At 43.2% G+C, this 24,661-nt stretch overlaps 1 protein-coding gene across 1 annotated transcript in view; it reads left to right on the forward strand.

Moving 5' to 3' along the window:
• The first annotated feature begins 2,306 nt into the window (after window positions 1-2,306).
• The window catches only part of DCP1A (decapping mRNA 1A), a 69,191-nt gene continuing 46,836 nt past the window's right edge, over window positions 2,307-24,661 (forward strand). Inside the window, exons 1-3 of the mRNA XM_040359272.1 lie at window positions 2,307-2,515; window positions 8,691-8,731; window positions 10,798-10,925. Coding sequence (XP_040215206.1) covers window positions 2,351-2,515; window positions 8,691-8,731; window positions 10,798-10,925 — 334 coding nt within the window. The 5' untranslated portion in view covers window positions 2,307-2,350. The remainder of the gene's footprint in view (window positions 2,516-8,690; window positions 8,732-10,797; window positions 10,926-24,661) is intronic.

Consider the following 24,661-nt stretch of genomic DNA (forward strand, 5'->3'; position numbering starts at 1 on the left):
GAGAGAATGGTCTGAAAAAGAAAAAATATCCAGTTAGAAACACAAATGAGGTCACACTTAACCCCTTCAGTGCCCTCTTGTGGTTAACTCCCAAACTGTGAAAATTGTCATTTTCACAGTAAACAATGCATTTTTTGCTGTGAAAATGACAATGGTCCCAAAAGTGTCCGCCATAATGTCGCAGTCACGAAAAAAATCGCAGCAAAAATCGTGGTGAAATTGCGCGACTTTCTGCCTAAAAAAGATATGCTCAGTTGTCATGGGGCCTTAGTGTGTCACAGTACATGTTGAACTTCCAGTGACCAGTATGACCAGTACTTCAAATTTAACACACCTGCTCCCCATTCACACCTGAGACCAGGGCCGATCCTAGGGTCACAGGCGTCTGGGTGCAGAAATATTTCTGGCGCCCCCTACATGGGCGTCATCGTTTTACTAACTCCTCCCCTTTACAAAGGTCTCTATGGCAACAACTCAACCACAGAGATGCTCCACCACGAAGTCTTCATTAACCTGGGATCCTAACATGATCTCTTAACATTAAACAAAATACAGGAAGAGAAGCAGAGTACTTTATTGGGACCTGGAGGGGGGCCTCTGTGATGGACACAGAGAGGGCTTCTGTTAGAGAGTCTGTTAGATGTTCAGCGCCCCCACCTCTGCAGGCGCCTGGGTGCAATGCACGCTGTGCACACTGCCTAGGATCGGCCCTGCCTGAGACCTTGTAACACTAACGAGTCACATGACACCAGGGAGGGAAAATGGCTAATTGGGTCCAATTTGGACATTTTCACTAAGGAGTGTACTCACTTTGTCAAATTCTTCAGTGTTGCCACATTAAAAGATATAATAAAATATTTACAAAAATGTGACATACAGGTATTTGCTCCCATTTCCAGCGAAATATCATTGCAGTATCCACAGCAATCTATGCCATGTCCAGCCCCTCCTCCGCTGTCTTCTGAGAGACACACAGGTCCCAGAAGACAGCAAGGACCAGTCAGAACGTGCAGCGCGTCTCGCGCCTGCGCAGTAGGGAACAAGGCTGTGAAGCCGCAAGGCATCACTTCCTGATTCGCTAAGGCCCCGTACACACGACCAAACATGTCCGCTGAAACTGGTCCGGGGACCAGTTTCAGCGGACATGTTCGGTCGTGTGTACGGCCGACCGGACAATTGTCCGGCGGATCGGACAAGTTTCCAGCGGACAAATGTTTCTTAGCATGCTAAGAAACATGTCCGCTGGAAGCCTGTCCGTCGGACATGTTCGGTCGTCTGTACGGACATGTCCGCTTGGCCGAAAGCCCTCGCATGCGTCGAAGTGATTTGACGCATGCGTGGAAGCATTGACCTTCCAGGGCCACGCACGTCGCTGCGTAATCGTCGCGGCGATGGCGCGGCCACGTCACCGCGTATCGTGTCCAACCATCAGACAGAAATCCGGCAGCGGACTGTCCGATGAAAACGGTGCGGCGGACCGCTTTCATCGGACAGTCCGTCCGTGTGTACGAGGCCTAAGATGCGGGTGCCTCCATCTGGGAGCCGAGGGACGGGGCGGCTTCGGGCGAGGACATCGCAAGCGCCGCGGACAGGTAAGTGTCCTTATTTTTTTTTTTTTTTTTTTTTTTTTTTTTCTCACCTGAAGTACGGTTTTATTCTATTCATATTTTCCAATGTCACTTTTTTTTTTTTTTTCAAAAGTTTTATTTATAAACAGAGGAGCTGGTCCCGGTCGGACCACATCATTTACAGGCATTTCAACATAGTCAGTGGAGTCAACATACAATCAAAGGCAGGCCGTAAAACATAAGGCGTAGTGGTTTCACATTTGGCATCTATCACTAGCAAGTCTCGGTGGGGCTCACGCAAGTGTCCTTATTTTAAAAGTCAGCAGCTGCAGAATTTTTTTCAGGCGCTTTATGGAGATTCACTCTCTCTATTTGTCCTGTTTACCATTATCATTGAAAGTGAAAGTAAAGAAAATCCCACATTTTGGTTTGTCACCAGAACAATAATAGTGGGGAAATCTTCTAATTGGGACGTTAGTTCCTATTTCTCTCACTTCCTGTTTTACCTATGGGGCAGGAAGTGAAGGGAAATCTCCCCAGTGGAACACAGGTGGCAAAAAAAGGTTATATCCCTTACTTTATCCAAATGAAAAAAAAAAAGTTTTGCCTTTAGTTCTACTTTTGTTCTCTTTAGTGGGAAACAATGTTCTGCATTGAAGGGACCATCAGTGTGGTCTCCATAGTGGAAGTCTGTGACAGCCGCACAGGGCAGATCTCCCACAGCGAGCGGGCGGAACCCTCCTTCCCGCGGAACTATATGCGGCAGCGGAGGAAGGTTTAGCATGGTGCACCAGCCGGAGTGTCGATGCAAGATGGAGTCGCGGTGTAAAGTGGAGCATGAGATGAGTTTGGCGGCTCTGCGCCGCTCGGACCCGTACATCAGCGGCATTGTGGATGTCACCGGACAGGTGGCCCTGTACATCTTCAGTGCTAAGGCCAATGAGTGGGTGAGTGAGCCCGGAGAGAGGAGGAGCCAGGAGGTGTCTCCTGTGCTAGATCTGTTTACATGGGGGACCCCACAGATGGTCGGGACAATACCGGGCACACAATGTATTGGTGAGGTGACAGCAGAGGCGTGTGTAGCTGTCCTCCCTATGGTGGCCTTATAGTTACAAAGAGAACCTGTCACCACTCCACTGCAGGTCATAACCCAGGAACATCACTTCCAGAGCTCCCTTCTCACACTCAGAACATTCTAGAAAATGTGACTTCTCCAGCACAGCCCTCTCCCTTCTTTTCTGTCACAGCCCTCCACCCCTTAGAGTGCCTACCACCCCCCTGGGGTCACATCGTTGCCTGTACACGTCGCAGGTAGAGCAGCCCCTTCGCTTCAAAGTTTACAAGTCCCCAACTTTTTTGGGGGGGGAGGGGATTGCAGCGCACTGAATCACATGGTGCTGCGGCGCTGTGCATGAAAAGTGAACATGCTGGGGGGTGGCCATTAACCCTGTTACACCACTTGTATCTACAGGTACGTTTAATACTAAAGCTTACCTGTAGGTACTGGAAATATCGCCTAAACCTGCATGGTTTAGGAGATATTTACCATATACGTTTGCGCCGACGTCATCGCTCGTGGCGTTCCTTCTTCAGCAGCGTGCCGTGACGTCATTGCGGCTTTGGCCAATCGCAGCGCCCGGAAATAATGACGTCGCCGGTCACAGTAGTGTGCGGGTCTGCTGCCACAGCTTTGATGTAAGGTGAGTATTTCATAATGATCTAGTATGCAATGCATATTCGCTTATTATGTCTTTATCTTACAGGGTTTGTGTTTTTTTGTTGTTGTTTTTGGGTTTACAACCACTTTAAATGGCACCCCCAATGCGTCTGCTACAGTGCAGGGTCAATAACGTGATTTTTGCATGCGTTTCCCCACCCCCAGAGATGTGACCCTAGGCACGCTATCTGTGCTGGCCCAGCTCCTCTGCCTTAGCATAGGGAAAAATGATAGAGCAGGGGTCTCCAAACTTTCTAAACAAAGGGCCAGTTTATTGTGCTTCAAACTTTAGGGGGGTGAACCTGAGTAGAAAATGTTTTGACATCAATGGGAGTAAACAATGTCACATCTTTGGTATTGGGCAAACTATTATTGCCCCATCGTTGGTGTCAGTGGGAGGGGGGATAGTGCCCCATTGTTGGTGGAAGGGGGGGGGAATAGTGCTCCATAGTTGGTGTCAGTGAGAGGGGGGAATAGTGCCCCATAGTTGGTGTCAGTAGGAGGGGGGGGGGAATAGTGCCCCATAGTTGGTGTCAGTGGGAGGGGGGCATAGTGCCCCAAGGACCGGAAAAAGACAAGCAAAGGGCTGCCGTTTGGAGACCAATGTTCTAAAGTGCCTATCCACGTTTAGGATTTGGTTTGGCTCGTCACTACAACCACACCACACCACACCATACATAAAACTAAACATTTTTTCCATGGGACTTTAAAGTGCTAGTGAAGACTTGTTATTGATTTAAACCTACAGGTAAGCCTATAATAAGGCACAGTAAATATCCCCTAAATGTACACCGTATTTAGGAGCTCGGTAAGGTCACCAATAGACTGCGTGCCGTCCGTAGCGAAAGCTGTGCCTCCGGTGGACAGGTCAGTGACATCATCGCAGCTCGGCCAAACAGCCGCAGCCTGTGAAGATGGGGAGTCCCAGGGGAGCCGTGTCAGCACTCTGCTGGAGGGATTTGTTTTCAAGTAAGTCTATCATAATATGCTAGTAGGCGATGCATATTATAATGCACATTATGCTCTTAACTTTGTAAGGAAATTTTTTTTTACGGTTTACTACCGCTCTAAATGGGGCATTACATTTAAAAAAAAATAACTATTATAATGCATAATTGATGAAGATCTTATACATTAATAGAAGAGTTAGTAAAAGAGCAAGCTGATTCATTACCAATATACAGTATATCGGTGTACACTCTGATACTAATTCATGTACATGTTCCACACGGCCAGTTTTCTAAAACATAACAATAGGTACATCCTATAACTTTCATGAATGCTGCTTCACTTCTTCAGGGGTAGATGCCCAATGTAAAATCTGTAAACAAAAGAACAATTTTTCACAAAATGTATTCAAGCACTCCCGAGAAAAGGGAAGGGGGGGGGGGAGGGGATGCAATATCTATTTATATGGATGTCCTTTAATAAAACAAAAATTACAAATCAACTTCATAATTGAACTAAAATTACCCCTTCAAATGGCACCCGCTACAAGGTGTCTGATCCAGGACAAATGTATGTAATGTGAAGGGAGGAACAGAGGACACCATCGTAAAGGGGGGGGGGGGGTGGGGAGAGGACTCTGCTGTTGTGGTGGGGGGGGGGTGTGTAATTAGAAGGGGGGATAAAGGAGACTCAAATCGCCCCCAGCCCTGTGGGGGTGATTTGAAGGTGGGGGAGGGAGGCAGAGGATACCGATGTGGGGGGGTGACATGGAAGAGGGTGTGATGTGATGCTATGCTGGGGAGGGGGAATGGAAGATCTGATAAAAGAATGGGATTGTGCTTTGAGTCCTCACACATGGGCTATACAGTTCTGAATAGTGGGTAGGAGCGGCTGCTGTTAAATTTTTGTTCTTAACAAGCTGATGATTGGTTGCTAGGACTGCCCTGTATCCTAGCCACCAGTCACCTGCTGGTTAACTTTAAAAGTTAATTGAAGCCCCCACCCGCCGTTCAGAACTGCGGCTGACTCCTAAATGGCGGTTCAGATAGGAGAGCAACACAGTCTAGATCCGGACCACAGTCCACCATTTTTTCACTAGCTTCCAGGTCTCATGCTGAGCAACTGCCTTGCTGATTAGTGAACACAGAAGGTTGGCCGCTTTGCACAGTGCCATTCGGAGATTGCTTTGCATTTCCTTTAATACCGTATATATTCAAATATAAGCCGAGGATCTAATTTTACCACAAAAAAAAAGGGAAAACATATTGACTCGAGTATAAGCCTAGGGTGAGAATGCAACAGCTACTATAAGCGGAAGAGAGGGTCAACAATGCCCATTTGCACGCCTCACTGTGCCCATTGCAGTCTTACTGTGCCCGAGTACCTGAATTCTTGTCAGGCGTCCATTTTTTAAAAGTCGCGGCTTCCTCCTGGCGTTCCGTGATAGGCATTTGGCACTGTGTTCTGCCTATCACGGAGGTCCTCTCATCCTTAGACTCGGTTTTAGCCTATCACGGACATTCTTTCATCCTCGGACAAGCGGACATCCGTGATTGGCGGAACACTGAACACAGTGTCTGCTGGGAGACTGTCCGAGGATCAGAGGACCTCTGTGATAGGCTGAACACAGTGTCAAATGCCTATCGCGGAATGCCAAGAGGAAGCCGCGACTTTAAAAAAAAAAAAATGGACGCCTGTCAAGAATTCAGGTACACTGACTCGAGTATAAGTTGAGGGGGCGTAATTTCAGCCTAAAAAAAAAAAGGGGGGGGGGCCTGAAAAACTTGGCTTATGCTCGGCTCGAGTATATACGGTATATGCAAATCATTCTCTGATTGGAAGAGATGGTGAGGCCAGGCTTTTTTCCCCCTTGTCCAACAAAAGAATGCTTTGCGATATTGCTAAGGCCCCTTTCACACTGGGGCAGGAGCCGCGGTGGCGGTTTAGCGCCGCTAAATATAGCGGCGATATACCGTCGGATTTGCAGCGGGATTCGACCGCTAGTAGTGTGGTATTAACCCCGGCTAGCGGTATTACCGCGGTTTCCCATTGTTTTAAATGGGAAGGAGCGGTATACATACTGCTCCTCTCACCGCTCCAAAGATGCTGCTTGCAGGAGATTTTTCTCTCTCCTGCCAGCGCATCGCCTCAGTGTGAAAGCCCTCCAGCTTTCACATTGAAGTTGCTGGGCAGGAGTTTTTCAGGCGGTATAGCAGAGCTATTTTTAGCGCTATACCGTCTGAAAAACTCCTCAGTGTGAAAGGGGTCTAAGTATTTGGGGTATAATTTTTGCCACAAACCATTGCAGCTGTGCTGTTTATACAGTTGCACCCTTGCATTTGCACCTAATGGATGTGGCAAAACTGTGGCTCACCTCTTTTTACCACCCCTGACCACAAGTGCAAACAAGTCCTTAGGCCTGGTTCACACCTATGCATTTTTTTCTGTGCGTTTTCAGTTTTGCAGAAACCCCCTACAGTCCATTTAACATGGTTTGCTATGGATGTAGTTCACATCTGTGCATTTTATGGAAAGGGCCCGGGACTTTTTCTGGTTTTTGGGTTCCAAAGTCTTCAATGGATCAAAAGCGTGTATTAAAAAATGAAAAATGCACCTGCAACCATGTGCAAGATAAAATGCTGTTTTATTCTCCTTGCATGTCCCCCTCGGATCTACAGCAAGTGCACTTGTAGTGCAATTTGGATTTGCCTTCAGTAAATAACCTTTTGTGTTATTGGCATGCAGATACAAAGGCTGCTTCAGAGTTCTCCTTTAAGACACATTTTACATCTTTTAGATGGAATTTCTATGTATGCATCAGAGGATAGCAAGTGTCTTACTATTTACAAAGTCTGCCTAGGACGGTGTTTGCGGATGGTGTGTAAATGGAACTGAATTTTTTGAGGCTCAGCAGCTTTACGTTTGGGGTACTAAAGCTGGGACTACTCCAGCCAAAAAGTGTTTTTTGTTCTGTAAAGGAGCAGAAACAGGAATGCAGACAGCAAAAAAAAAAGCAAAAAACACTTGTAGTTTTAACCCTTCCCTGTTCTTATAAAAAAAAAAAGTGTTTGTATCCCACTTTCAGAGACTTTCTATTCCTTCCTGTCCCAACAGGGGGTGAAGGGAATCTTTCCAACTGGGACATCAGTAAAAACCTGACAGAGGTTATAACCCTTCCCAGCTCTATCCAAAATAAATTGTTTTGGTTGGAGTTGGGCTTTAAGGCCCTATGTACATTGGGTGATTAGCTCTGGGGCTCCAGTGTTTAGCTGCAGATGGAGGGCTCAGGTTCACTATTCAGCCACACTGCTGGCAACTTATTAAACTCTCAGGCTGCATTCACACCGGAGCGTTTTTAGCTCATAAAACGCCATAAAAACGCACAACAAGCAAAATCCCATTAATTTCAATGGCACCTATTCGCATCTGAGTGTTTTGTCACCTGAAGCAAAAGGCCTTAAGCGCAGAAAAGATTACAGGCGTTTTTCTGCTTTTTACATTGGGGACCTGCACAAAATCGCAGTAAAAATGTGCGACTTTGAAACGCTGGATGGGGGAATTACCGCTCCTGGTGGTTCCGCTTATGTGATCAATCTCCTCCCAGGAAAGCAAAAGAAAGTGCTGACAATGCACGAGGCAATCAATAAGACAGGAAAATTTATGGACAGCTGCTTCCCAAAAAAACCTTTTTGAGGTTGTCTTTATTTAAAAAAAAAAGATGAAACCGCACTGCAAAATCACAGCAGCAGAACAAGGGAAAACAGCTGACGCGTTTCACACTATTGGCTAGTGCTTAATCATAGCTATGATTAAGCACTAGCCAATAGTGCGAAACGTGTCAGTGTGTTTTCTTGTTCTGCTGTGATTTTGTGCGTTTTAAAAAAAAAAAAAAAAACAACAACCTCAAATGTTTTTTTTGGAGTGCGGCTGTCCATACATTTTCCTGTCTTATTGTTTGAAACGCTGAAGTGTGAATGCAGCCTGAGAGCCGGTTCACACTGGGGCGACAAGTCGCGTCCCATTCTATGCAGTAGAACCGTTCTAATAGGAGCGAAGCAAGTCGCTCCGACTTAGAAAAAGGTTCTTGTACGACTTCAGGGGCGACTTGCATTGACTTCTATACAGAAGTCATTTTGCTAATCGCCTCTGAAGTCGTCTTCAGAGTCGCCCCCGAAGTCGTGCCACCGCAGTGTGAATCGGCTCCAAGAGACTGAAAGGTGCACCTAGCAGTTTAAACGTTTAGGGCAATTTGTGCCCACGGATGAATGCATGGTACTTATGCAGTCTGTGTTTGGTGTTCTCTACAACAGAGTAGCATTGTGTGGCAGAGGAGGTAAGTATTCATTATTTTCTTTATTGCGAGAATGTGCTTTGATTAAACTGTTTTGTTATACAAACGGGTCTTTAGGTCCACAGGTTAAGATTAACGTAGTAAAAATATATTTTCTTTTAAACAGGAGAAGACCGACATAGAAGGGACCTTATTTGTTTATACAAGGTGCGTATGATTACATGGAAAGTTGGTGCTAAAAATGTGTAAGTGCTGGCCACGCACTGTTTGTTTTATTTTTCTGAACAGTTTACATTTTGACAAACCACTGGAGTCTACACTAGTGGCTTTCCGAATACCACTGTTCAGCCAACATTCTTCGATTGAAGAATGTCGGGTGGGAGAGGGCTCTCAGGGGAACTCGCCAAGCGAATGTCAGCTGGTTCATCAGGAACTGGCCTTTGCCACTCCACGTCTTGCCAGCTTTATCCTACTACAGAAGACTGATGAAAGCGTAGGATAGGACTACACTGGTGATTGAATGTTTGTTATTGAGAGATTTAAAGCTATTTGAAGTACAATGTGATAGAGATCCTTAGATGCACATTGTATTAAGGCATAAATGTACATTTTGTGGGAAAGTACATCTCCTTTTTGCCCTCCCAACTTGCAGAACCCATCCTCCCTCTTCCCATTGGTTTTCTTAACTCCATTCCCCAGGTTGTTTGCTGCAGTGTTGGGAACCTACAGCTATTTTCTATTACCTGCATATTCGTACCCCATAGGCTTCCATGTGGACATCTCCCGAGGCAGGGACTCCTATAGGATTCTGTAGAGATCCATTGTTCAGCCTCCAGCTGTAATATTCTTTGCGGTGGCTGGAATAGTGGGATGCTGGTAAAAATGCAACTGGGGAAGCATGGTTTACTGTAGGATGTATATGCAAGTATCTGCATACAACTCTGGATACAGAAAGGTATAAGTGTCATAATAAGTATTTTGTGCATGCTTGCATAGTATGCCCAGAGCCCACCAAACACAGTGGGGGTTGATTTACTAAAACTGGAGAGTGCAAAATCTGGTGCAGCTCTGCAAAGAAACCAATTGGCTTCCAGGTTTTTTTTTTTGTCAAATTTTAATTGAACAAGCTGACGTTAAAAGCTGATTGGCTACCATGTGCAGCTTCACCAGATTTTGCACACTTTATTAAATCAACCCTACAGTGTTTTTGTTGCACTTTTACAACTTGTTGATTATCATCTGCTTAGCCCCACGTTAATATCACTATGCAGCAAATGAGAGGACTGCAAGAGCTAGGTAATTATCCCAATAGCAAGGAGGTTTAATACATCTCCAATATGGCTGTTCTTCCACTTAAAGGACTGCCACTTGTCGGGGTACTTTGTGTATCCTGAGGATGTCAGCACCAGCTTCTCTTTTAAAAAAGAAATGCCAACATAGCGCTAAAGTCTAGTGAATCTTAAAAAGAGCAAAAATGACAACACAAGAACAAAATTTTATAGAAAAGATTAGTTCTGTGCAGTAAACAACAATATATATATATTTATTTTTTTATTTATTTTTTTACTATCTGTGTGGTATGTAGTGAGCCGTGCTGCTCCGTCAACCAGCGGGAGAACTGACAACTGCAAAGATAAAATACCGGTAGATAAAATGCGCTGTCTGTCTTTTTTACTAGCTTCTCTTTTTTACCTGCCATTGGGTCCTTACCTGAAGACTTCTTCTTGTGTGCAACTTTATTACTTTGTATGTAGAGCAGTTCACAGATAAAATATTTTTTTGTAAACTGAACTGTTAACTGCTCCATATACCAAATTTTGGAGGTGTAAATAATATCCCCAAAAAAATTAAGTTGCCATTAAATACACTTTAAGCTACTACTATATACACAGTGCGCACCCTGACCATGTACAATGGTGTTGATTCACTAAAATTGGAGCGTGCATATTCTGGTGCAGCTGTGCATGGTAGCCAATCGGCTTCTAAATGTCAGCTTGTTTAATTAAGCTTTGACAAAAAAATTATCTGGAAGCTGATTGGTTTATACGCAGAGCTGCACCATATTTTGCACTCTACAGTTTTAGTAAATCTACCCCAATGTACAGCTGCATTTTTTTTCAGTCCACTCTTGGATGTCTGTAGGTTCTAAGACTTTGTTGCCCAATGCTGGCAGCTTGGTTCTAAAAGCTCCCATGTTGATATCATAATTTGTCCTTTTGCAAGCAGCTATAGAAAACACCCAAGTCCATTTATTCTTATTTCTTCTTTTTTAGATCAGCATCTCCGCACCATGGCTTTACGATAATGAACCGCCTTAACATGCACAATTTGGTGGAGCCTGTCAACAAAGATCTAGAATTTCAGCTTCATGAACCTTTCTTGCTGTACCGGAACTCCAGTTGTGAGTGTTCCTAATTGTGTAATGTAAATTTCTGCACTTGCTTTTTGATTTTGTACATGGTGAGAAAGTTATGTACGCATTTTTATGCACTAGGAGATGTCTGTGGCCCATGCTTATAGCTAGGTAGAGGGCTGGGCCCTTAGGAAACCCAGTAAAACTCAGCAAGCCTCCCAATAAACGTTAGTTAAAGGTAATATAGTCCATGGCTGCTTTTGTTTTTTGTTTTTTTCAGCATTGGCATATTTCATTAATTGTTGCACATAGTCCTGACCTCAACCTGATAGAACACCTTTGGGATAAATTGAAGCAGAGACTGCATGCCAGGCCTTCTTGTCCAACATCAGTGCCTGACCTCACAAATCCGTTTCTGGAAGAATGGTCAAACATTCCCATAGACACACTCCTAAACCTTGTGGACAGCCTTCCCAGAAGAGTTGAAGCTGTTATAGCTGCAAAGGGTGGGCCAACTCAATATTGAACCCTACAGACTAATGCCACGTACACACGATCCGAAAATCGGACGACAGATCGTCCGACTTTTTCCCTTTACTAGTCGCAAGTAGAAATTGAATAGGTTACTAAAGTCACGAAAATTCTCATACGACAGAAAAAAAAATCGGACGTGATGTCATGTGTTGTAATGTATTTGTGTTGTATTTTCGGCAACAACTGTACTGACCAAACGAAAATCGTACGAGAAAATTTTCGTGCATGTCCGATAAAATAATATCGGATGAACTCTCCTGATCGGCTCACGGAAGCCCTGTACTAACGATCCGATTATGGGACGATTTTTTCTCGGACGACATTTTTCGTACAATATTCGGATTGTGCGTACGTGGCATGAGGCTGGGATGCCATTAAACTTAATGTAAAGGCGGGCATCCCAATACTTTTGGCAATATAGTGTATATCTGGTGACTTTTCACGGTCTGCCACCTGTTGTTTCAACTGTTAAGGGGATGTGTGACTTTTTCTAATTTATTTTGAATTTGAATTGTCACAAGTAGAGGTCATTGTTGGGGTATCAATGACACATAAGAGGCCAGAAACTTTCTTTGCACAACATGCTACACCAATAACTTAACTATCACTTTTGGACGAAAGGTAGTTGAAGGATACTGAGCCCACCAAATAATACAAAGCGTTGTTTGACTTTAACCACTTTTTGAGATCAATAAGTTTAGCATTGTATTGATCTTTTAGCTGCAAATGAATGTACTGCTGTGAACTCTAAAGTAAATACTTTGACAACAAGGGGAGTAAAATGAGGACTCCAATCCATGTTTAATGCCTGCCACTGAACCCCTGCATGTAGGGTACTGACGTAGCCCTTATGGCCATGCACATTGGTCATAACGCCACTCTGTTCTGTCACTCTCCATGTTAACCTCCAACTTTGCTTTCCCTAAAATATCAAATTAAAAATCCAACAAGGAAAGTGACACCAACCTATCCCGGTGGCGGATCAAGGAACTCAAGTGCAGAAAAATTGAGCTGCATTTTTTTTTTAAATATATTTGCCTCACCTGTAGATATAAACACGTGCTATACTTTTTGTTATATGCCTCAAAAGGGAAAAAACAAAATCTGCAGCATGAGAACATATTGAATGAAATTGAATCCCTGAAGTATAAGCTTTTTCAGGTAGCATTTCAAGGTTAGGTAGTGCTTAACCGACTGTTGCTATAGAAGTCCATTTTATTTGTTACAAACAATAAGCTTTTTACGCATTTTGTGTAATGGAGCTCTTACCCTTTTGGCTTTGATTTAGAACATACTGTTTGAAGTGCATGGTGTTCTATCCTTGCGACAAATAAAGAAGTTTTTATTTTTTTTAATTTAGAGCTGTATGAGATGCACTGATCTACAGTCTGAGTACAAGGTGCTTGTTCCACGGACACAGATTTTTGTTGACATTCAGGGTTGACCGATGGATTTTTTTTTTACGCCTGCTGAGCTGTTTTAATTACTGTATGCTAATTAATCATGCTTACCTACAGTCATCAGTGAGGAATATAGAATGAAAGCTAGCTCAGCATCTTAATCAGATGGCATGATGACTGCTTGTCATAAAATTGCAGCTGCTTGTATTGTTCATCCTCAAGCCTGGTACAAACGATAAGATTATCAGACGAACGATCGTCCTGGTTTTTTTGCATGCTAGTCTCATATCGAAAATTTAATAGGTTACTAAAGTTAGGAAAAGCCTCGTATGACAGAATCAAAATTTAGAAGTCAACTCTTGTATTGTATTTTTAGATGAAAACTGTACTGATTAAACAAACATCGTAAGATTTGGTATCGTACGAGAAAAGTGTTCATGCTTGTCCTAGCGAATAATTTTGCAGGACCTTTTCTGATCAGCTCTCAAAAGCTATGTACTAATGATCAGATTATGGTTCGATCGCTTCCAAAGCAGTATTTTTCATACGATTTTCTGATCGTGTGTACTAGGCTTTAAAGTAAAACCTTGTTCTCATCATTGTCTGTGCCCCCTCTAGGAACATTCACTCTCACAGTCTCTGCTACGGAAAGTAAATAGAAAACTAAAATTGTTGAGTTGTCGCAGGCACAGGAGGTGAAATGTTTCCAACAGCTACACCTGTTCTGGTGACATCTGTCGTCATGCACACAGGACGTTATAAAAATGCCAGTAGCATTGGCTGTAGAATGGGCTTTGCAGCGTCTTTGCTGTAGTGGGTTTTTTTTTCTAGCAAAACTATAGTCCCACAAAAGCTTATGGCTCAAATGCTCATAAATGCTGAATAGCCACATGTTTTTTGACTTATTTATTTTTAAGCTTTTTTTTTCCCCAGAGTTGGCTGGAGAAAAATGCTCTAACAGTCTGTGTGTCCATGGACACATAGGATAACATGCTGGGGACATAAAACAAAACATGATAATCAAGCGCACTCCCTGTGGATGTCTGGAGATCACAACAAACAAATTTGGATTGGGAAGGGGACTAAGGATGAATGACAAGGAAAAGTAAAAATTGTCCCAAAAGACAGTGCTATAAAGGAAATATCATAGTCCATCAAATGTCCATAGCACTATATCACTATAGCCTTGCTTTAGATGGCTGCCAGCTGACAGATGAAGTGTAATCTGTATAAAAGCAAGAAAAGACAAAATGCAGCGCCTTCTAAGCGTAGCAAGCTTGTTTAATGGGAGTAAAATGTTCAAAAACTTATAAAAGGCCTACTTACAAACATCAGTAGGTACAGGCAGAAATATAGAGATCATCCGCATATGTATCCCGGGGACCGTTTCGATGTCCTGGCGCAGGCAGCGTGGGGATGTCACTCTCTGTGCAGCAGCGGCGGCAGGAACCGAGACGCTCTCGGAACCTACAGGCTGAGGTCAGGTATCCACTGCGGACTGCAGATGACGTCACTTCCGGGTGCGGGAGGTGCACGCGTTCGAAACTTTCGAGTCTCTTCCTCAGCCCAGCCTGAGGAAGAGACTTGCGAAACGGTCCCCGGGATACATATGCGGATGATCTCTATATTTCTGCCTGTACCTACTGATGTTTGTAAGTAGGCCTTTTATAAGTTTTTGAACATTTTACTCCCATTAAACAAGCTTGCTACGCTTAGAAGGCGCTGCATTTTGTCTTTTCTAACATGCTGGGGAGTTTACTAGCTACAGAAAAAAACGCCTGAAGGCAAAAACAGCAGCTGTAAAAATTTCCAGTGTGCATGAGTCCTAATGCCCGCGTATACACGACCGTTTTTAATGTCATGGAAAAAACTTTTTTTCGAAGTGATTCTTGTCAAGCCTGCCTTGCATACACACGATCGTGGAAAAAAAATGCTCGAGCAAAGCGCGATGACGTACAACGGCACTATAAAGGGGAAGTTCCATTCGGATGGCGCCACCCTTTGGGCTGCTTTTGCTGATTTCATGTTAGTAAAAGTTTTGAGAGACGATTCGCACTTTTCAGTCTTTGTGCTTTTCAGTCTGTTACAGCGTGACGAATGTGCTTTCTCCATTACAAACGCTAGTTTTACCAGAATGAGCGCTCCCCTCTCATAACTTCTCCATTTTTTTTTTTTTTTTTTTTTTTTCTCATCGCTTAAGCCTACACACGATCGTTTTTTCACGACGTGAAAAACGATGCGAAAAATTAGAGCATGTTCTAAATTTTTAATGGCCATTTTTCACGTCGAGAAACATGCTCTGCAGCCCACACACAATCGTTTTTAATGACAAAGTTAAAAAATTGCATTTTCCTCATCATGAAAAACAGTCGTGTGTGCGCGGCGTAAGATGTCCTCTTACTTGGGAGAGCTTCCTTCTTACTTTTTGTTGCATTTCTGGGGCAGGAAGTAATATCAGAACTCAAAACGGCAAAAGGAAAAAAAAAAAAAACCTGACAAGGTCCTTACAATTTCCTTCGTTATCCTAAATGAAAAAAAAACATTGACTTTTTTAAATAAATAAACAAAAAACGTATATAAAATGCATTTTATGTTTATATTCTAGCAAAATAATGACGCAAGAAAATATGTGCAGAAATGCATTCCATTTTCTTTAAACTCCCATAGCAGACTAGATTTTTTATTTTTTTCCCCCCCCCCACAAATTTTGCTGCTATCTGTTTTGTTAGTTTTTTAGTTTGTACTTTTTGTGCTTTAGCAACACAAAATTGCATCGTCGCCTTTGACTAATGAGCTCCATAATGGAAGCTGACATACCACTATTTCTTTCTACATGTGTATTGTTTATACCTTTTAATTACTTCAGCTGCATGGTGATGGATATGAAAACAAAATGAGCAACATTTAAATGTTCGCTTCCTCCCTGGCTGAGATTAACAGCAGTGGGGGCTACTGTCTCTGAGCCTATGAGGAGGGAGAGAACAGAGCGAGCCACTACTCTTGTGGACAGCATTGGATTCAGATGGGGCTCAATAAGGGGGAGCCGGACTGCACTCAGAATGTAACCTTAATGCAGAGAATACATTTAAGTAATAAAAATAGCTAAATTAGACCTATTTTTTTTTTTTGAAAGGGGAAACAATGAAAGAAAAAACAAACATGTCATACTTGCCTGTATGGGTTTTGCACAGAGATCCCCCCTAATTCTCCTCTTCTCGGGTCACCCGCCAACACTCTGGGTCTCTCCACCTTGCCAAGTGCCCCCCTAGCAACCTGCTCCCTCCCAAGCCAGCTCTGTGTCCATAAGACACAGAGAGCTTGACTCAGCCCTCCTCACTGGCTGTGATTGACATCAGTGGAAGCTAATAGCTACTGCTGCTCCATCTCAGCCAATGAGGAGGGGGACACCTGGAAGAGCCGCTTCTCTTGTGCGCATCGGACTGCGATTAGGCTTGGGTGGACTGAGGGGGAGCTGCACACTGGGTTTTGTACCTTTTTTTTTTTTTTTTTTTTTTTTTTTTTTTTTTTTTGCATAGAATGCTTGAAGGTGTAAAAAAAAAAAAAAAAAAAAAAAAAAAAAGAATTCAGCCTTTAGAACCACTTTAGGATACTGATCTGGGTCATGTACAGACTTCACCAGCCTCATACTCTTTTTCTCGTCGGCCAGCGATGAAGGCAGCTAGCATTTCAGAACTTGCTATGCAGTGGCAACCTGCCGTATGTGATCCCCAATAGTAAACCCCCACACCCCTTTTTTTTTGGCTGACTGTGATCTTCCATCATGTTCCTGGAATGGGCTCCAAGATGATAGGCGCTCCAGCAACATCCAAGTGGAACCTACATAGTCAAGTGTAGATATTTGCTAGCACACCACCGATCTTCAGATAAAATCCAAATCTATTTTTATTGCATTTTTTTTTTTTTTTTTTTTTTTTGGAAGAATGATCACATCAACAGGAAAGTGCAAAATTTTTATAGCCGTGCAGGACCCCTTCTGCATCCCTGCTGAAGGGGTCCTGCATTGCTCCAAAATGTTGCACTTTCTTCCTTTTGATGCGATCATTCTTCAATTAAACAAACATTTGGTCTTGAGGCTCGTTCATACACACTATAAGAAAATCGGGCGAACATTTTCGTCCAAAGAATTTTCATATAGCGTGTACACAACTTTCAACAGCCGATTCTGAATTTTCAAACAAAAATTCCTGAAGGGACCAACAGAACGAACAATTGTTGTTTTAATGTGTACCGTTTTCATACAAGAAAAATCACAAAAAGACTGCGCATAATCAGAGTCCATAAACATCAAAAAAGCCTTTTTTCCTACGGGAATATTTCCGTACAAATTTTATTTTATCGGTTCCGATTAGCTGTGAAACATCAAGGAAAATCAGACAAACGTTTGCACGATTTTCTTATAGTGTGTACCCCAATTTTAATCTGAAGATCTGTGGTGTGCTGGCAAAAATCGCCACTGTTGCTGACTGAGAAGATTTTCCTTTACTTTGTCAGGACAGGAAGTGATGGGAAATCTCCGCAAGAGGGGCAAAATCAAAATTACACTTGGAGAAGGGTTAGAACAGGGATCCTCAAACTACAGCCCTCCAGCTGTTGTAGAACTACACATCCCATGAGGGATTGTGACACACTGACATTCACAGACATGGCTAGGCATGATGGGAATTGTAGTTCCTGAACAACTGGAGGGCCGTAGTTTGAAGACCCATGGGTTAGAATTTCTGACAATATTTATATAGCTAACAATAATTGTCTCGGGCTATTCCATGTGCAGGCTGTCCCTCATATAATTACAGAAAATCAATAAAAGAGCAGTTCTAAAGAGAACTACTATGTAACAAAACATATATAAACATCATCTATAAAGGTTATCATATATGAAAAATTTGATTCCATTAAGAGTACTGGGACTCACAGCTGCCAACATCCCTCAATGTACTAAACACTGTGGGCCGGATTCAGAAAGATGAGCGCATCTTTTTGCCGGCGTAACGTATCTCCGATACGTTACGCCACTGTAACTTCAGAAAGAACTTGCGCCCTTAGTTGCGGCGTAACGTATGTGTTGTGGCGTAAGGCCGTCTAATTCAAATGGGGATATTGGGGGCGTGTTTTATTTAAATTTTACTTGACCCCGCGCTTTTGACGTTTTTTTTTTTTGAACGGTGCATGCGCCGTCCTTAAAATATCCCAGTGTGCATTGCTCCAAATTACGCCGCAAGGACGTATTTGATTCGACGTGAAAGTAAGTGACGTAAAGCCGTATTCGCGAACGACTTGCGCAAACGATGTAAGAATTTCAAAACTCGGCGCGGGAACGACAGCCATACTTAACATTAGCTACGCCTCATATAGCAGGGGTAACTATACGCTGAAAAAAGCCTAACGTAAACGACGTAAAAAAAAATCCGGCGGCGGCGGGACTTACCTTTCTGAATTGGCGTATCTATCTCATTTGCATATTCCTTGTGTAACTATACGGAAGCGCCACCTAGCGGCCAGCGTGATTATGCAGCCTAATATACGACAGGGTGTAAGACACTTACACCAGTCGGATCTTAGGGATATCTATGCGTAACTGATTCTCTGAATTGGGCTAATAGATACGACCGGCCGAACTCGGAGATATGACGGCGTATCTCTTTTCTGAATCCGGCCCTAAATTTTCGAGCTAGTGGAACTTTATAGGCAAGTATAAAGGCAAAATTTATTTTATTCCAAGTTAAAAAACATAAAAAATAATACTGTATAAGCACACACTTGCAAGCTCTGCTCTGTAATACTCTGTGCCATAATACAATGTTTAAAATGCTATATAGTAATTTATGGGAATTATTTTTATTAATTTATGAAAGCTCGGCAGTATAAAGGGGGATTGCGCTACATCTGATGACTAACATTTTGGCATTAAAAAAAAAGGGGGGGGGGGGTTCATTCAGGTCTTTTGTATACACATGTACGGTTATACTTTTCAAATAGCTTATTGAAGTTCACAGCATAATAAGCCTAAAAACGGCATGAACAGACCCATTTTTTTTTTTTTTCTGATCTGGAACTCCACCCACAAGAGCACCAATTCTGTCTGTTAAAGAGCTCTCATTGGTTTGCGGAAGGTTGAGAGATGTACGGTGGAACTTTAAATTGAGACTTCTATTCAGTGTGCACCTGGAATTAGGAGGACACTGTAAGATTTATTGTTGGTTTATAAATGAGCAAAATCCGTTTAGGTTTAAACACTTTAAAAAAAACATTTTGAATATTAGAAGTAGCCCGCTTTTCACTAAAAGCAGCCACACACCTGGATCCGATGGGAACACTGAAGATTACAGCTGTTATTTTATCTGATTAATATTTTGCCTGCCCCAGTTCATTCTATGCCTGCTCACCAACATGCTAATGTATCTGGCTCTTGAGGCACTTGTCCATCCACTGACACCAATGAAGGGGGCGCTATTCCTCCCTCCTGAGGCCAGCAATGGGGCATTGTTTACTCCCACTGACCACAGTCCGCCCCCCTGATGGACAGTAAACTGGCCCTTTGTTTAGAAAGTTGTAAGCCCCCTGCCCTAGCTAGATGATGCTGGTTGTCCTTCAGCCAGGAAATGAGAAGAGCTATCTGTTTGCTGCAGCTTTTAAGACCCCTTTCACACTGAAGCATTTTCTACAGCGTTTTAGCGTTAAAATAGCGCTCTTAAAACCCTCATAAAATGCTCTCCATGCATCTCAATGGACCCTTTCACACTGAGTTCTGTAAGCAGCATATTTGGAGCAGCTTTTGGGCGCTGAAAAAAACGCTCCAAAAACGCCCCTCTCCATTGAAATGAATTGAAAGCGCTGTAAAAACGCTTTACCCTTTCACACTGAGGCACTGCAAAAACGCCCTAAAACTTTAGGGTCTTAGCACTGCTTTACCAGCACATTGTGATTGCAGATGAGGTTTCGCTCGAAAAACGCTTCAGTGTGAAAGGGGCCTTAAAGAGGAAGTAAACCCTCTGAAAGTTTTCCGAAAAAAAAAAAAAAAAAAAAACTGCCTAGCATACTAGCTCATTATGAATTACTTACCTGAGATCGAACCCCCGCATCGACCCTCGTTCCTCTCCTCCTCCGCCATGATACCCGGAGTGACTTCCTGGTATCGCCAGAGCAGCAGTGACGTCACTCCCACACATGGCGCGGGAGCTGTCGGACGGCACATTCCCATTCATTAACGGCATGCTCGGTGCGCCTGCGCTGTTGTCTACGACGCAGGCTTTTTACTGCAAATATCTCCTTAACCGTGTAGGTTAAGGAGATATTTCTTGCACCTGCAGGTAAGCCTTAATCTAGGCTTGCCTGTAGGGCCAAGCGGTCAATAAGGGTTTACAACCACTTTAATGCACATTGAGAGAAACTCACAGTATGCAGTGGAATTAGAGTAAGTAATTTCATTTTTAGTACAGGAGAAGAGTCTGTACAACTGGGCAAGACAGAAGGTAATGCTGGCGTTCAGCTTTAAGGTGCATCTCCCATTCCACGAGGGGTCTGTATTGCTCCTCTGTTGTGTGCTGAAGATGCCACAGGCGGTGTCAGGAACATATCACAAAGTCTCTTGATGTCTCAGCGTGACATGAGGAAAAGGGATTTTAAACACAGTTACTATGGCAGCTGAGCTTCAGGCAAACTAAACTGGGAGACGAATATCTAACAAGTGAACGGCGGTCTATTTTCATTTATGTGGAAACCTAGAGTCCCGCTTACAAATTTGTGGCGCATCACAAGCAATGTTTAATTCTATGCCAGAATGCCGGAGCAGTGTCCATGGAATTACTCCATTATATATGTAGATATGCTAAGAGAAGAAACGCAGCCATGCATTGTGGAATTCTCTTACTCTGCGCTGTTTATGCGGCTTTCTTTGTTTCCTGGCACATGTACATTGACTTTTGTATAATACATTTTGTGCACGGTTTTAGTGTATTGCCTATGGTTTTAATCTGTAGAAATTGTGTTGTAGTTTTATAGCATGGAATTAAATCATCTTGGCAATGTGGTTTATTAAAGCCAACCTTCACTCCCCAAAATATGTGAAAGTGTGGGGTGCATTTGTATTCGGCCCCCCTGAGTCACTTCACTGCAATTATAGCTGCAAGTCTTTTTGGGGATGTCTCTACCAGCTTTGCACATCTAGAGAGGGACATTTTTGCCCATTTTTTTCTTTACAAAATATCAAGCTCTGTGACTGACAGATTCTCAATTGGATTTAGACTGGACTTTGACTGGGCCATTCTAACACATGAGTATGCTTTTGCTCTAAACCAGGCATATGCAATTAGCGGACCTCCAGCTGTTGCCAAACTACAAGTCCCATCAGGCATAGTGAGACTGACAACATCAAGCATGACACCCAGAGGCAGAGGCATGATGGGACTTGTAGTTTGGCAACAGATGGAGGTCTGCTAATTTGCATATCCCTGCTCTAAAACCATTCCATTGTAGCTCTGACTGTATTTTCAGGGTCAATGTCCTGCTGAAAGGTGAACCTCTGCCCCAGTCGTAAGTCCTTTTGCAAACTGCAGGTTTTCTTTTAAGATTGCCCTGTATTTGGCTTCCCATCCACTCTGACCATCTTCCTTGCCCCTGCTGAAGAAAAGCATCCCCACAACATGATGCTGCCACCACCATGTTTCACAGTGGGGATGGTGTGTTCAGAGTGATGTGCAATGTTAGTTTTCCAGCCCACATAGCGTTTTGCTTTTAGACGGTTCAATTTTGGTCTCATCTGACCAGAGCACCTTCTTCCACATGTTTGCTGTGTCCCCCCCACATGGCTTCTCGCAAACTGGACGACTTATGGCTTTTTTCTTGCCACTCTTCCATAAAGGCCAGATTTGTTTAGTGCACAACTAATGGTTGTCTTGTGGACAGATTCTCCTATCTGAGCTGTGGATCTCTGCAACTCCTGCAGAGTTACCATGGGCCTCTTTGCTGCTTCTCTGATTTTAATACTCTCCTTGCCCACTGCCCTGCCCAGCCTATCAGTTTTAGGTGGAAGTCCATATCTTGGTAGGTTTGCAGTTGTGCCATACTCTTTCCATTTTCCGATGATGCATTGAACGGTGCTCTAAGAGATGTTTAAAGCTTGGGATGTGTTTTTTCTTTTTTTTTTTTTTTTTTTTTTTTTAGAACCTAACCCTGCTTTAAACTTCACAACTTTATTACTAACCTGTCCGGTGTGTTCCTTGACCTTCATAGTGCTGTTTTTGTTCACTAAGGTGAACAGCTGTACTGATATTGAGATTTAAATTCCACCAAGTAGACTGTATTTACTAATTGGGTGACTTCTGAAGGCAATTGGTTCCGCTAGATTTCAGTTAGGGGTATCGGAGTACCTGGGGACCTGCTTATTTGCTTTTTGTGGTGAATCCAGGTGGCCTACCTGTTATACACATCATTCTTATTCGCATTATATGACTTTTCTATAATCTGAGAGTTAACTAGCGTCTCTTTTTGATTGGGAAGCACTTTCTGAATAATTCATGGCATGAAATAACTTTTGTGAATCGTTCTTTATGAAACTTTTAGCAAGCTTTTGGAAAGCATTCCAGCTAGCGTTGAGCAGCTTTCTGTAAGCCTTTAAAGTATCCTTCAGCTCCTGTTTGGGAATGTTATGCACAGATTATAATGGCAGTGCTGATCGTCGCCTTTAAAGTGGAATTCCACCCCAAAGTGGAACTTCCACTTATCTTATTCCCCCACTTACGTCAGACCTCGCCGCGGCATCAGAAGTTTGGCCTCCACCTTCCCGTGCTGCCGGGCCAGTAAGAGAGCACAGCGTGCTTCGCGCATGCGCAGTAAGGTTCCGTCTTGCCGGGTTGCCTTAATGGCAATCGTGGCGGCAGCACCCGACAGCTGATGGAAACGGCTGGGGTGCCAACCTTGCTGGATTCCAAGACAGGTAAGTGTCTTAAAGTGGATGTAAACCCACTTTTTTTTTTTTTTTTTTTTTTTTTTTTTTTATGTCACAATGTAGAGAATAAGATTTCCTATCATCTGTGCCCAGTCTTGCCACACAGTTCATCCAGCTCTGAGCAATCCTCTTTATTGTTCAGGGAAATAAAACAGACTTCCAGATAAAAACCAAAGTCCTTGCTTGAGTGACAGGTTATTTACATATCTCGTGCACTGCTTGCAGACATACACAGCTTCTGTAAAAAGTGCTCAATTCACATCCCCTTCCCCTCTTCCCTCCAGCTCTATGTATATTCTGATGGCTGTTGCATTTTCTCATGGCACTGAACTGTGGCTCACCCCATATTTTGAAAACATTTAATCAAAACACAGGGGAGGGGATGTGAATTGTGCACTTTTTTTTTTAGAAGCAAGGACTTTGGTTTTTATCTGGAAGTCTGTTGTATTTCACTGAACAATAAAAGAGGATTGCTCAGAGCTGGATTAACTCTGTGTGGCAAGACTGGGCACAGATGATAGGAAATCTTGTATACTGTACATTGTGACTTAAAAAAAAAAAAAAGCATTTGGGTTTACATCCACTTTAATATTAAAAGTCAGCAGCTACAGTATGTGTAGGAGGAGGGGGGCGTAACTCTGCTTTAACCACTTGAGCCCCGGGTCATTGTAAAATGACAGCTTCACGGTGGCTCTGAAAATCCAACAGGACGTCTATTGACATCCTGGATTCCTCCGGCCACTGGGGGGCGCGCCCCCGAGATGCCGATGCGCGTGCCTGGCGGTCGCGATGTCCGTCAGGTACCCGCGATCGGTAATGACAGAGCAGGGACGTGGAGCTCTGTGTGTAAACACAGAGCTCCACGTCTTGTCAGGGGAGAGAGGAGACCGATCTGTGTCCCTTGTACATAGGGACACGGCATCGGTTACCTCCCCCAGTCACCCCCCACAGTTAGAACACAATACAGGTACACATTTAACCCCTTCCTCACACCCTGGTGTTAACCCCTTCAATGCCAGTCACATTTATACAGTAATTAGTGCATATTTATAGCACTGATCGCTGTATAAATGTGTCAAAAGTGTCCGATGTGTCCGCCATAATGTTGCAGTCCCAATAAAAAAAATCGCAGATCGCCGCCATTACTAGTAAAAATAATAATAATTCTGTCATATTTTGTAAGCGCTTATTGTGATTTTTTTTTTTTTTTTTTTTTTTTTTTTTACCAAAAATATGTAGAATACGTATCGACCTAAACTGAGAATTTTGTTTTTTGGAAAAAAAAATTGGGCTATTTTATTATAGCAACAAGTAAAAAATATTGAATTTTTTTTCAAAATTGTTGCTTTTTTTTGTTTTATAGCGCAAAAAATAAACGCAAATACCACCAAAAGAAAGCTCTATTTGTGGGGGAAAAAAAGGGCGTCAATTTTGTTTGGGAGCCACGTCGCTTGACCGCGCAGTTGTCAAAGCGACACAGTGCCGGAAGCTGAAATTTCACCTGGGCAGGAGGGGGGTATATGTGCCCGGTAAGCAAGTGGTTAAACAAGCTGCTAGCAGGGTTTCAACAAACTGCAAGTAGTGCTGAAGCCAGCTAGCAGCTTGTTTTTAAAGTGGCATATTTACAAACTGGACTTGAATGGTGCTTTTAAAAGCTTCAACAACACTTGCTCTTCAGTCTGCTCCTATACAAGCAAAAGACAGTGAAGCAGGCCTAATGGAGATGAGACAAGGGGAAGGTTGTAAGAAAGATAAGGGAAGAGGCCTAAGGTGGCAGCGATGCTCCTCCATAAATTCTGTACAGCCAGCGAGCATTGAAAGTAGCACTGAAAATGTGTAACTGGCAGGATCCCCATGTTAAAAAATAAAAAAGGGAAATGGTCCTG

The sequence above is a fragment of the Rana temporaria genome, chromosome 7, assembly GCF_905171775.1.
Source record: "Rana temporaria chromosome 7, aRanTem1.1, whole genome shotgun sequence".
NCBI classification, from domain to species: Eukaryota; Metazoa; Chordata; class Amphibia; order Anura; family Ranidae; genus Rana; species Rana temporaria.